General features: G+C 38.0%; 1 protein-coding gene across 4 annotated transcripts in view; it reads right to left on the reverse strand.

Moving 5' to 3' along the window:
• Positions 1 to 263: 263 nt before the first annotated feature.
• Positions 264 to 14,219, reverse strand: part of LOC109085132 (whirlin-like) — a 66,889-nt gene continuing 52,933 nt past the window's right edge. For 2 of the 4 annotated variants that reach the window (XM_042778817.1, XM_042778816.1), the window contains 8 exons: positions 13,541 to 13,753; positions 12,649 to 12,861; positions 12,070 to 12,102; positions 8,860 to 8,931; positions 6,751 to 7,273; positions 5,049 to 5,212; positions 4,284 to 4,406; positions 264 to 1,513 (listed from right to left, as the gene is read on the reverse strand). In XM_042778817.1, coding sequence (XP_042634751.1) covers positions 1,331 to 1,513; positions 4,284 to 4,406; positions 5,049 to 5,212; positions 6,751 to 7,273; positions 8,860 to 8,931; positions 12,070 to 12,102; positions 12,649 to 12,861; positions 13,541 to 13,753 — 1,524 coding nt within the window. In that variant the 3' untranslated portion in view covers positions 264 to 1,330. The remainder of the gene's footprint in view (positions 1,514 to 4,283; positions 4,407 to 5,048; positions 5,213 to 6,750; positions 7,274 to 8,859; positions 8,932 to 12,069; positions 12,103 to 12,648; positions 12,862 to 13,540; positions 13,754 to 14,219) is intronic. The other 2 variants (XM_042778818.1, XM_042778819.1) reach the window with 2 other exon arrangements.

The following is a 14,219-nucleotide window of genomic DNA, read 5'->3' on the forward strand; positions in this document are numbered from 1 at the left end:
TAAGTTTTTGCAATAATATACATGAACGCTTTTTTAGAACCCTGAAAAAATGTATTGTGGTTTCCATAAAAAGACTGTTTTCAACACTGATAATATGAAAGGTTTCTTGAATGATTTCTGAAGGATCATATGACACTCATGACAGGAGTAATGGCTGCTGATAATTCAGCTTTGCATCACAGGAATAAATTATATGTTAAAACTTATTAAAATAGAAAATAATTATTTTAAATCGTAGAAATCATCTGTATATAAATATTTCACAATATTATGTTTTTACTGTTTTTGGTCAAATAAATGCAGCTATGATGAGCGTAAGAGACTTCTTTTGAAAAGCCTATTGACCCCAAACTTCTGAAAGACATGTCTTAAGATCAGGCCAATGTGTAATCCTTATTGTCGAGCCCTGATGCATGTTCTTCTGCCTTAAAATTAGGCCAACACAAGGTATCTTAAAATTGTAAGTGCCAATGCTGTCTTACAATGCTGTCTACATAAGGCAGCTCACTAGATTTCTGAACAGAGTAGCTGTCTCTCAGGACTCCAGCATTTCAGTCATATTGACTGATTGCCATGGTTTAGTAATTACCGTATGATGCAAAAAAAGAAAAAAGAAAAAAAATGGCAAAACAGCACAAGCAATAATTAAAAAATTGAAACCGGCTGACTAGTTAAAAAAGGCAGATGACAGATGTTTTAGCAGTTCTGCTCACAGAAATCTGTAGAGAGAAGCTCTTCAGTTCGAATCTCTATTGTGTTAGTCACTATAATCAGTAGTTATGTGCATCTCTTTAACATTAAATATATATTTTAAACACATTTTATCCATTTTCACATCATTCTTATAAAATATCTATGACTTTAAAAAAAAAACTATGATTTCCATGACACGTTCACACAAACTCTCACACCAGGACAAGATGCTGGGCCTAGACTCTATAATGGTATCGCACTGAATATCAAAAACACGACACAGATCCAAGCTCGCTGAAGAGTCTCTTGCTGTATTGCGGTCAGGTGACCAAATTTAATTATAGAATCTCATAAAGAATAAGCCAACTGAAAAGATGGTCCCATCTTCTAAAACAAACTGGCCAGAACAGACTGAACTTTTGCTCTATCCTGGCATTTGCCGTTGGAAAGGTCAACGAGGGGTTGGTTCACACAGGATGGCCTTTCAAACAGTGACTGGTTTCAAAACACCACAGAGGAGGATGAGCTGAAGTCTGGCATGTAACAGGATTCTGGGGGTTAATCATGGCAAGACAACGCGGTCGCGGTGCATCCCAGTGCTCTTTTATTCCGTCAGCAGCATGGGACTCGTACGGTCTTATAGAGCAACATTAAACTCTGTGATCAAGAAGTCAATGTAGTCCTTCTCTTTGGTTTTAAAGGCCTCTGCGATGAGACGTGCGGCTTCCCGATGTTCCTTTCCTCTGAGAGACACTCCATTCACTTCAAGGATCACCTGACCCACCTTCAGCTGTCCACAGTTATGAGCCGAACCACCTCTCTATGTGAAAGAAAATGGAGATAGTTGACAAAATGAAGATAAATTGATTTAATGTTTGACTCAGACCAGCTACGTTCACATAGAAGCAGAATATGGATGTCAGTCCAGTTTTGGTGCTAAATACACTTGCTGTCACACAGATATGGTATTTAGAGTAGATTTGGCTATAACTAAACTGAATTTAGATTGAATATATGCCATTTGTTTGTGCATTTCAACTGGGAAATCAAAGAAGAACATATTCATCAAAGTTGAAAATTAAAATAATTAATCACTGAGTGATCCCAGGTGGAGAAATGATTGATAGTTTGCTGAAAGCCCAGATTTAATCACACTAAAGAGATCTGGGACATGTGTGAATCTGAAATTAAGTTGTTCATTTAGTAAGTTAACGTTTCTAAGCTGAAGTGAAGGAAGATCCTATAGCTACTCTCTGGTCACTTCATTCTGGTCAAGAACAACCTAAAAAAAACACTGCCCAACACAGATCAGCGTTGCTATTGTTAAAATGATAGTTTTTGTTAATTTAAATAAAACTGAAATAAAATATAAAGCTTAACAGAAAAAAACTAATAAAAATGACAGAAGCAAAGAAATGTGTGCTGTCTTTGCAGTCAGAATTTCTGTACATCCATAAAAGTGTCTACAGACCATTCTGAACTGAAAACAGGGGAGATAATAATTTATAGCAACAGATTTTAGGGCCCCCCAGCTTCCAAAATCCCAATTTAACCCCCTTAATCCTTGGCCTGAAACTACTCATCATAAGTCAGCCTGCTTCAGAGCATGACAGCACTTACGCAACAGAAAGTAGTAAACTAATGAGGTTACATTGCAAGAGTCACTCACTTAGATCTCACCAGCACAGTGTCTTCTTTCATTCACCACCTCAAAATGATCGAAACAAGAGAGCTCCGCATTATCTAATCTTCAGGCGCTTTTGTTGTTGGATTTTCATTATGACGCTGATGAACCGACTGCAGCCGGGGATTTAAAACCCACTCAAGCCTGTCCATTTCTCTCCTCCCCAGACACACTTTCTACATCTCTCAATCGCTTTAATTCACTTCCTTTCTTCTAGCTTACTTTCACTGTCTCTTACTTTCTTATTTTTGCTCAGTCTCTCCTGTTCTCCTGCCTCTGCTCTTTTTCTTTGTCTCTCAATCTTTTATTAAGAAGGTGTTGATTTGCTGCTAAATCAACTGCAATCAGTGGCACTGTAATTTCAGATTCGTCTTTCACAGCCAAGCAGTTCCCTCCTTAAAATGCACATCATTTCCTCTCCAGAGCAGTCGGACGTAGAAACGCAGAGAGCCTTTCACATATAAACTCGCTTTACAAATTCCACACCCAACCACCAGCATTACAACTGGCCTGTTCAACAGTGTGCTTGATATTTTAAGTACTAGAAAAGACAGAACCAGGAATAATCCACTGCCACAATGGCATCAAACATCAACAGCTCCTTCCTGCGCTACAGCTGACTACAACTGGAGGTCTATAACGAGCTCCTCTGCTCATTATTTAATTCAGCAAGGCTGTCGGCTCTCTTATAGACCTATATATGACTGACAGCAGGGAGCACATGATTGGGACTCATTTTTTGTGTCTGTCATTGTCTCAGGCTCTGCATTGGCTTTAAACCTGACAGAGGGTTTTGAAATTGTATAATCAGCTGTAAAACCTGGCAGCCGCCCAAAAGTACCACAGAGTACTATTGTGATTCATAATCAGGTTCAGTATTGTTAGATGAACTACAGCAGGAGAAAATGTGTGGCGCTTGCCTGTACAAAAATCACGCCATGTTGCTAGGATGTTCGCAAGGTGCTGCTATCCTGTTGCAAAGTGGAATTTTACAGTTGCTATGCGGATTCTATGGTTTTCTAGGAGGTTGCTTACTAAACCAACTCAAAAGAGCCCGCTAACAAGTCTCCAAGACATTCTCGCTGCTAGATATGACTACTGTTGCTCCCGTTTTACCATCTTCCAGGGGACAATCAAATAATAGAACAGTAATGTCATTCGTATCTGTAGCACAAACAGTGTGAGATTCATTAAATATAATACTTAAAAGTATATTATGTCATTTTTAGTAGTTTTACTTCTAAAGAAATTAATATAAAATATTAAAATATGGTAGCCTAATAAAAATATTTAAAAATATCACCTCATGGGAGCTGCCATGTTGAAATCACATGACCAGTAAAATGTTACTTTATGTTTAACTTTATCTATTGGACACTTTTGCTCATGGAATATATTAAATTAAATAAATTAAGACAAAAAGTGAATTTCTTTAATACCATCAGTAACATATATCATAAAAATATTGAAAGAACTGTTTTCAATGATTTTCAGTGTTGATAATAATAAGAAATGTTTCCTGAGCAACAAATCAGCATATTAGAATAATTTCTAAAGGATCATGTGACACTCAAGACTGAAGTAAAGGCTGCTGAAAATTCAGCTTTGCCATCATAAGTATAAATTATGTTTTAAAATATTTTAAAACAGAACAGTTATTTTAAATTGCAATATTTCACAATATTAGTGCTTTTATTGTATTTTGATCAGTATTTTTTACCTTTTTTTTTTACATAAAAACACATATGTATTGTATAATTGTGTATGTAGGCTATATATTTTTATTAAATCTGACTATTATTATATATTATATGAAAATATACATATTTATTATTATTGTACTTTATTTTTTTTATTTTATATAAAATAACTCTGTACATAAGCGATCCCTGTATGGGCTACTCACCTGTATGGTAACGATGCGTGGCAGGGGCTGGCGTGTGTTTGCCCCACCTTCTATTGCGATGCCCAGAGTACTGGTGCTTTTTGCCACTCTCACTAGAGTGGACGTAGGCTCCAACAGACCCGGCTGCAAGGTAGATTCACAGACAGATTAGAGACAGGATGGAAAAATGGGAAGAGGAGGACAGAGAAAAGAGAGACAGGAGAGTAGCAAATCAAAGAGAGGGAGAGAGAATGAAAGGAAACAGAGATAGGAAGCAAAGACACATTTGGCTTTGATGATACACATTGCTTTGTGTCTGACAGCCTAAAATAGGGCCACAGGAAGAGGCTTACGCCCAACCACAGTGTCCTCAGATAGCACTATTAGTTCACTCCGCGAGATCAACAACACAGCTCATGCGTATAAGAAAGCCGGGAAGCAAATAGCTAAAGGACGGCCAGAAGGAAGACGGACGTGTCTTGATTCAGCACACTGAGATTGCTTTTTCAGAGAGCTGTTGGATCAGTGATATGAGATGAGATGAAGTGGACGAGTCAACAAAGAACGAACAGAAAAACTAAAGGAAATGTATGTACCAAAAGATTAAAAGTGAAAATTAATTGTTAAAAGTCAAGCACGCTCAGTCAGAGGGAGGGGGAAGGAAACAGATTTATGAGACTGCACTCTTCTGTCAACACTCTTTCACTCTCATTCACACTTTTAACACTAACCCTCTGTCACTGTCATTAACTCTCACACTTCCCTCTCTCTCTCTCTCGGTCTCACCGGTTTGGCAGATGTTTCTCCTCCTCCGTGCCCATCCCGTGGGGCTCTGGTGCGGGCGGGACGTGGGCTGCTATCCTTACTGAGACGTCCAGATTCGGCAATGTCCACACCGCTGTCCTCGCTGAGGGTCTGTCCGCTGTCTGACAGCTGGGATAATGTCCCTCCTACAAGAACAATAAGTATATTTATATACAGTTAGAATCGAGCGTAGTGGTTTTTGTGTAGTCTAGCTACAGTCTCCATCTGTTTTTCCAAAAATACTCGACACTTAATGGAATATTTAAAGTATTAATTACATGTTATGTGTTTGAGCTTGTGCGCAGTGCCAAGGCCCGATTAACTTACACAAGCTGGATGAAGCTGTCACAATTGCATTATCTATCTCTACTAGTCCAACTTTGCGAAAACCAGACTTAAGTCTGGAATACACCACTTTTGCTCAGATTTTTGCCCTCTTGGTCATTTCTAGTTGCCAAAGGTCACTGCCAGTCTGTAGATCTTGGTTATTTTGAGCAGGCTCTGTTTTCTGTAGCTTCAGACTATGATTCCATCCCATCAGAGGATATCAAATTTTTTTGATATTTTGAGCTGATATAGGAACACATACCCTGCATCTGAATATACCTACTTCCATACTATACAGCAGTCAAGAAACATGTCAAATTCATAGCATTCATAAAACAGTCGGTTAAAAATATCCCTGATGACCTTCTACCTCCTATTCTTGGTTATATATTCTCTATATAATCGTGTATGTGACGAATAAAAATCTTGAATCTTGAAGTGTGCATTTGATGGACACTTTAGTATCCCATGAGGCCATGGGAGAGGATTCGTGAATGGCATTGAAGCAACCCACTTGACACCGTAGGTTACGTGACAGTGACAACATGGTGGATTTCATTCAAACTAACATTCATACTATATAGAGCATCCTTAATGGTCACAAAGCAAGTTTCAAACCAAATGTTGTACCTGCTACACAGTATGTTGTCTCATACTCAGTAATAATATTTTTATTTGTCATGTTACTTATGCAACCATTGACCAGATTTTAAAAGTTGTGTAGTGCATTATATGATTTCAATTGAACTAAAATGCTTTAAATGACAAAAAGAAAAATGATTTCTTTATTCAACAGTTGATGGACAGGTGAAGTCATAAATTTACATAGGCCTTGCAGAATCTGCAGAATGTTAATAATTAATTAATAAAATTAATAAAAATGGCTTGTTTTTAAGAACCAGGTATAAAATAGCTACTTCAGGACACCACTAAAAATAAGTATCTTTTATTATTTTTATTATATTATTTTGTTAAAATGATACAATTTTACAGATTCTACAAGGTATATGTAAATGCATAATCACAATTGTAGATTACTTTATATTACTTTCTAAAGTAGTTGTCCCCATTAATCATAATTAATTTCATTTTTGAACCATAATACAAGTAATAAGTAATTCAAATCTCATGTGGTTATTTTATCCATGGAACGCAAAAAGAAACTGATTGAATGATTGAATTTTAATATCTGGTTGAACTAATTATTTTAAAATGAACATTTTTCCTTTTGGACATGTGGGTAATGACTTTGAATTAAATGGGTGAAAATAACCTGAAAGGATAGAAATTGACAGCTGGTTAATGATATATTAAATATCCGCAGCTGCCCACAGTGCATCAAATATTTCAGTCTCACCTCGAGCTTGTAGCAGCGGCCGCACCTCGTTCACATCAGGCTCTGCGTTGGGCCTGTGCACCTCCACCATGACAAAATGCTGATTGGATGCTGGGGAAGAAGGGGCGGGCTTATCTGGGCAGGGGGGCAGTGGAGGAGGAGGCGGCGGCCCAGGTGGCGCAGGTACATTAGGGGCGGGTGGAGGAATCGGAGATGAGGATTGGACAGCAGCAGGCTTCACCTTACTAGGAGACTGGACCCGGGGGAACGGTCCGAAAGTATGCTGGCTCACGACTGAGAGTTGAGGTGCTGGGACATCTATCTTGAGGGTGTCAAGAGGAGATGTGCGAGGTTTGGGTGCTTTTGGGTGTTTGGGTTCTTTGCTCTGGGAATGAGAAGGGGCGGTGAAGTACAAGCCCGATTGGGAGGAGCTAGAAGAGGGACGTTTGCTAAGCGTGGCTTTTCGACCGGGCCGGCGCTGAAGCCCTGGGGGAGGAGGAGGTTTAAAGGAAGGAGGGGAATCTGAGGTGGAATGAACCTCATCCTAGGATGAAAGAGGAGAGTGTTTATGCCATATTTCAGGTGATATTTCAAAGGAGATCGATAAAACATTCCACAATCAATAACACAATCTTCGCAGCTTATAATGCAGTATTCACATATACACTCATACATTAAAACATTCGACAATTACCCACAAATCATTGCTTTGAGGACAAGAACAATCGGTTCATTCAGACCAAGCGGCAAAGCAAAAAAACAACACCAAAAAAAACAGGAAATGAACAAACTAAGGCTGAACGGGGTGAGCACAAGCCAGATGAATGAGGTGTCAGTGCCGTCAGAAAGCAGTCAAACCGAAATGTGAGTTGCCTGTTTGTTTTTTATTATCTGGGCCTGAACGCTCTTTGAAAACTTTACTTTCACATGCTCCTGACTTGCGGCTGTGGAAGGGCCTGATAGAGCTGCGCTGGTGCTCGATAGGGTTTGATCAGAATACCAACAGGGAACTCTCTGAGAAAGACCCCAATCTTCCTCGGCCATCTCTTTCACAACGGGCAGCCTTTAGCCAAGCAACAGTGTCATCACCTCAACTATTTCTCTCTTTCTGTCAAACAACCATCAGATGTCTGAGTAGCAGAGCCTTTACAATCATTTGAAATAGAGCTGGGCGGCATGACAGTATAAAATGTCAACAGTAGAGTTTTGCTATGCTGTGGTACTGTAGATATATTCTCATCAATGTGCAGGACTGCTTTGCATACGTTATCTTCACATGACAGCGACAAGAAACATGGAGTAAATAAAGATTAGGATTGAAGGATTAATCATTCTGGGGCATATGAAGCACAGTTTAGCAACATCAGCTTGCTGCACTAATACAGAATGCACATATTGGCTGTGTGTGTATTTGCTGTTTTACAATGTACAATTAGAATTTCAAGTCAGAATATAGAGTATTTTGTATAATGTTAGTTTTGAAAGTTCTGTTTTGAAATCACATATCTGTTCATAATCTGTTTTTGTACTGAGGCCACATTTATCATTCATCTATTATGAATCTTTGGTTTTCATCATTTTTTGTCAAAAAAAGAAAACAAAAGCTGAAATATAAATTAAGTTAAATATTGGGTGAAAAACTAAACAAACTTTCAAATATTACAAATTGAAATAAGCTGTACTTTCTGTATAAGTACTAAAATTACTGAAATAAAACTGAAACTTAAGCTGAAATAAAAATAAATTAATACTAGAAACATTTTTATTTATACATTTTATAATATATAGAAAATGTATGAAAATAAATAATTGTTTCATATGGCATTTGCTAGATTAAAATTAAAAACTATATATGAAATATATTGTTATTTTGATGCAAAATTACGATTCCTGTGACATAACATTTTGGTCATACCGCCCACCCCTATGTTGAGAGTTTTAATAAACGGGTTTCATTCAAAAGCCATCATCAAACTGGTCATAATCTGCCTTTGGTCATTTTCAAGGTGTTCAATGTCAGTTCTCATAATGTCCACTATTCCACACCTCAGCAGATTCCACCACTCCCTCTTTTTCCCTCTGTTCCCCCTCTTTTATCTTTCCTGTTCCTCCTCAAACTGAAGGGCTTACCAGAGAGATGTCTGGCAGGGCATTGCTATGCTCGAGAGACTGTTCCCCATTGTTCTCTGCGACACCATCGTTCTGAGAGAGAGAAAAACAAAAGAGAGAAAACAAGAACAAGAGACTATGAAACAAAAAACAAAAAAAGAGAGAACAAGAGACTATGAAACAAATGAAAAATACAGCTGTGTGTTTGTCCCTTAAACAAAAGTTCAATCCAAATTGCATTCTGTTGAGGGCCCATTTCACAGAGGCATCCAGTCGCATCCAGTCTCATTTTCCATCCAACAAGCATCTCTCGCACACAAACACATATTTCACAGAGTAAAAGAGAAGCCCTGATTTGTGCGTTTGGGTTCGCTATACAGTGAATGCCAACGGTTTTCTATGGCACAGTATAAGATTGCATGATTTACAACATAACTTATTCAAACTTACAAAAGTGAGACTGTGTATTGTGAAATAATAGCAAGAAATGTCTTGCTATTGAGCTGACCTCGAGGGCTGCATGAAAAAAAGTATACAATGCAATTTATGACCACATGACTTTATAATTTTTTTTGTGAATTAAAAACATACAGCATGAACAGTGTAGTCTGATTCATGAACAACTGAGTCTGATGATTTGGTTCTTTTAATGAATAGTTACAAATGACTCTTATGAGTCAATTCTTATAATGGATCGTTAAAAAAAGGAGAGAGAGAGACAGACAGAGAGAGAGAGAGAGAGAGAGAGAAAAGAGTTACCAGACTGAATCAGTCTAATGAATCTTTAACTGAACTTTTAACTCTTAACTTTTACTGAACTGCAAGTTATTATTTTCAGTGATTTTTGTATCAAAATAATGCAAGTTTTGAATCAGTTTCATAAATATACATACACGTACATTCGCTACCATTCAAAAGTTTGCTGTTTGTAAGATGTTTTTTAATATTTTAAAAAGAAAAAAAATCTCTTTGAAAGAAATACTCACCCAAGGCTCACCAATTTATTTGATTAAAACAACAGTAAAAACGGTCATATAGTACAAAATTATTACAATTTAAAATAACTTTCTTTTGTTTGTAAATATTTAAAAATGCATTTATTCTTGTAATCACAATGCTGAATCTCCAGCAGCCATTACTCCAGTCTTGAGTTTCACATGATTCCTCAGAAATCATTCAAATTTGCTGATTCACTGCTCGAGAAACATTTATTATTATTATCAATGTTGAAAACAGTCATGCTGCTTAATATTTTGTTGGAAACCATTATTGTCAAAATGTGTATTTATTGTCACTTGCTGAATAGTAATAATAAAAAAATAGTAACTATAATCTTTTAAGTGCAAAAATTAGCCAATGACACTGGTGACCCATCCAATATTCCGTGCCCTTCCCTTCCTTCAAACTAAACCAGACAGCAGACCAGACTCAGAAAGACATTGCACTGCACTGGCTCAGGTCCTCCACCTTCCCACAATCCCCTGCTGTGCTCCACTTGAGCATAAATCAGGACGCTCTCTGCGACACTTCTTTTTTTATTTTATTTTGTCTGTGGGGCTTATCTGCGGTGACAGCTCTGCATATGGCTGATGAGGTGCGGTACCAGGATGAGAGTCCCAGAGCGAGCGTTTCGTCTGCGGAGCTCTGCAGGGCAGCAGTGTGGACCGCCGCCACTGCTTCTTGTAATTACCAGAGCCAGAGCTGGCAAGCTTACAACAACACCAATCCACAGAGGACGGCCACAAGCAAAAGTTGCATACAAATACATTCGCTCATTTCCAGAGTGCACACACACACACACACACACACACACATACACACAAACAGACACACACACATATATATACACACACATACACACAGACAAATGACCCATGTTGAAGAGGTAGAAAATCACAGCAGACACATTTTTGATTGGCGACATGCATGCATGTACTTATGTCTGATCACTGCAACCCACACATACACACAGACAGATATCAGACATTAGTGACTTTGAGAGCGATCAATCCATGCAGAGAATATAAACTGTGCTGTATTATGTCCCTGTATGTGTGTGTGTATTTAAAACAAAACCACATCATAGCAAACTCATTCTTTAATATTTGTGCTTGCTAGAGACACACCCAAACTGAAAAAACATGCATTTTTATATTTTAAAAAACCTTTAAAAAAAATACCATAGTAACCATATTTTCCACCGAAATATCATAGTTATATTTACTTGTTATGGAAGCTAAAATAATTAAATAGATAAAAGACAGTGGCGGAAACAAGCATCCATAATCAGAATTTAATTATTTTTCGGAAACAAGCATCCATAATTGGTATTTAATTTTTTTTTTTTTTAAGAGGATTTGAGTGGCGCTTAATTCTATGGCAATGTGGGTGGTTGTTAGGGAGTTGGTAAGGTGCTCTTTTTGTTTTTTTGTGTTGCTATGCAGTTGCTAAGGTATTCCAAATGTATAGTTTTTGTTGCAATGCAGTTGCTAAGGTGTTCTGCATGGATTTGTTTTGTGTTTGCAGTTGTTAAGGTGCTCTGGTTGTTTTTTGTGTTGCTATGCAGTTGCTAAGGTGTTCTGCGTGGATTTGTTTTGTGTTTGCAGTTGTTAAGGTGCTCTGTTTGTTTTTTGTGTTGCTATGCAGTTGCTAAGGTGTTCTGCATGGATTTGTTTTGTGTTTGCAGTTGGTAAGGTGCTCTGTTGTTTTTTTGTGTTGCTATGCAGTTGCTAAGGTGTTCTGCGTGGATTTGTTTTGTGTTTGCAATTGTTAAGGTGCTCTGGTTGTTTTTTTGTGTTTGTTTTAGGTAGATTTGCAGTTGCTAGGGTGTTTTAGGTGGATTTGTGTTGCCATGCAGTTGCTATGGTGTTCTGGGTGGTTGGTTACTGGGGGAAAAAAAATCCCCATCATAAGTCTTTATGATATTCCAGTCCCTAGATATTGTTAGAGTACCTCCTTTAATGTAAAGTGACTTTTTCAGCAATTTCATCGCTCACTGGGAAAAAATCATAAGTCTAATCGCTCTGAAAAGTAATATCACACCTCTCCTCAATAATCCGCATCATTTGAGGTATCATTCATATCTGCAGCAGAAATGGTGCAGGACAAACTGCGCTGAATATTACTACAGTACTTAAGTAAGGACAGTAATATATTTTTACGTTTTGCTGGTTGGAACTACGGATACTATGGTACATTTTTTAAAGGTAAGCGAGAGATTGTTTAACCTACCTCCATCATATCTATCAGCCAGAGGAGTCTTTCCTGTTTTATTGAGAGGGATAGGGAATTGGGTGTTAAACTGTTCCTGCAATTTACACTGGGAGTCAGCAGGCTTAAAAATCTGTCAGAAAACACTTCTCCATCTGTCACAGCAACATCACACACCCCTGAGACAGCTACAAATCGAGACAGCTGCACTTTCACAATGAGACGCAGATGAGCTGAGGTGAGATGCCTGGACAGAGTGAGACAGGAGGACAGACAGGTTTCGAGTGATGGACATAAAAGCCTCCAACAGAAAGGACAAAAGCTGTTTCCCACAGCAACTTTACAGCCCTTCATCTTGTATCCTAGTAATCTGCAAACGGCTTCTTTGTGCCCAAATTGCCCACCAATTTTCTAAATGGCTTTTTATGTCTATGTCACACACAGCAACAATGCCATCCACTCACCCCACACCAATACAGAAGCACAGCCTTAAACACTTCCTGCCTGAAATTCTAGATACAGAAACTGGGTCTGATTCAATAATAACTGCACACAAGCATTCAATAGAAACTCATTCTGAACACAGATGTTTCTTCTTACCCGTGCGGAGCTGAGGGTGGTGTTGGTCATGAAGCTGGCTGAGGAGGAGGCCAGTGTGTCAGGGTAAGAAACCATGGAGAAGGAGTCTTGAAACCCAGCTCCGCCACCTTGTCTCGCCTTCAGGGCCTCGATCTCTCTTCTCAGAACCAGGCCGTCAAATCTCTCCACATCCTGAGGGGCCACGAGCCCCCTCACCTCTGACAGCAGAGAGAACTGCAAATACACACACATCCAGAGCCGTGAATGTGACCGGGCTCATGTTGATTGTTTTAATCTCAAGGGTTTTAATATGTTCATAAATGGGAATATATTATGAGGTTACACTCGCTGTAAATCTCCAAACAATGATGGCCCAATATACTGGGGACATTTTTGGGTAGTGTCAGTATTATGTGTATTATTAATAATAATGCATTCAGCCAGTTAAGTCTTTCATAAAAAAAAAAGAAAAAAAAGAAAAAAAAGTGTATAAAATTCAGCAAATTAAAGTAGTTATACTACCATTCAAAAGTTTGGGGATGATAAGAGGTTTTAATGTTTTATAAAAATAATAGCAAATTAAAATATTCAGTCACACATAAACAATAATAATAATAATAACAACAAAAAATATTATTAATAAACTAATATTAAAACACAAAAAAAAAAAAAAAAAAAGTAATTTTAAATCTTAAAATAAATAAAAAAAAATTTTTAAAGTATTAATTACTAACAATACTGATTTTGGTAAAAACTATCAAATATGACAGTACATAAAGAAAAAAAAATCAAGAAATAAAGTAAAGAGCAAAACTGTTAGACTGTTAAACTGTGGCAGATTATTATTCCAAACATGATCTACTGATGTACTTTTTCGGAAGAGCAATGTAAAGACTGACGTAAATTTCTCCACCTTGGCATGTGTATTGAACAGCTCAAAGAGGGCCATGACCAGCTGCTCAACACCGATGTGACCATCACGGTACTCTTGGATGTAGTAACCCATGGTCTGCCTCTCCGGTTCGGTCAGCAGATGTCTGGCCTGCTCCTCCAGCATGGCCCTGCTCTGGTTCACCAAACTGGACAGAGTCACCTGAGATCCTGCCACACCTTTATAAAAGCCACCCTGAGGAGAATAGAGAAAAGAAGAAATGCAAATATTATGTAGTAATGCAAATTAGAGAAGATGCGCAATATTAACACTAATATTAAGACACCTATGGCCTTAAAGCACACATTTGAAATCTTCTAACATCTCTGGATAAGCCTCTGGTTCATTGCTGATATCATAACTCTCATCTCCATAATGTCTCTTACCCTCCCCCTATTTTCTCTCTCTCATGTTTCAGCCTCTCTACTTGAGAGCAGCTTTCCCTTTAATTAGTCTCCTAATCAAAAAACACTGCTCCAGAGTCAACATGATCATCGATCTGTGTTTCGTTTAGCATAGAATTGGCATGCAATCCAGCCAAAGGATAAACCAGTCTGGAAAACTGTATAACTAGCTAGGTACTTGCAACATACCTACCTATTTGAGTGGTTTGAGGTTCACCTTGGGTCAATTAGGGGTGTATCGCATGCCTTAAATTCAT

The sequence above is a fragment of the Cyprinus carpio genome, chromosome A21 (assembly GCF_018340385.1).
Source record: "Cyprinus carpio isolate SPL01 chromosome A21, ASM1834038v1, whole genome shotgun sequence".
Lineage (NCBI taxonomy): Eukaryota > Metazoa > Chordata > Actinopteri > Cypriniformes > Cyprinidae > Cyprinus > Cyprinus carpio.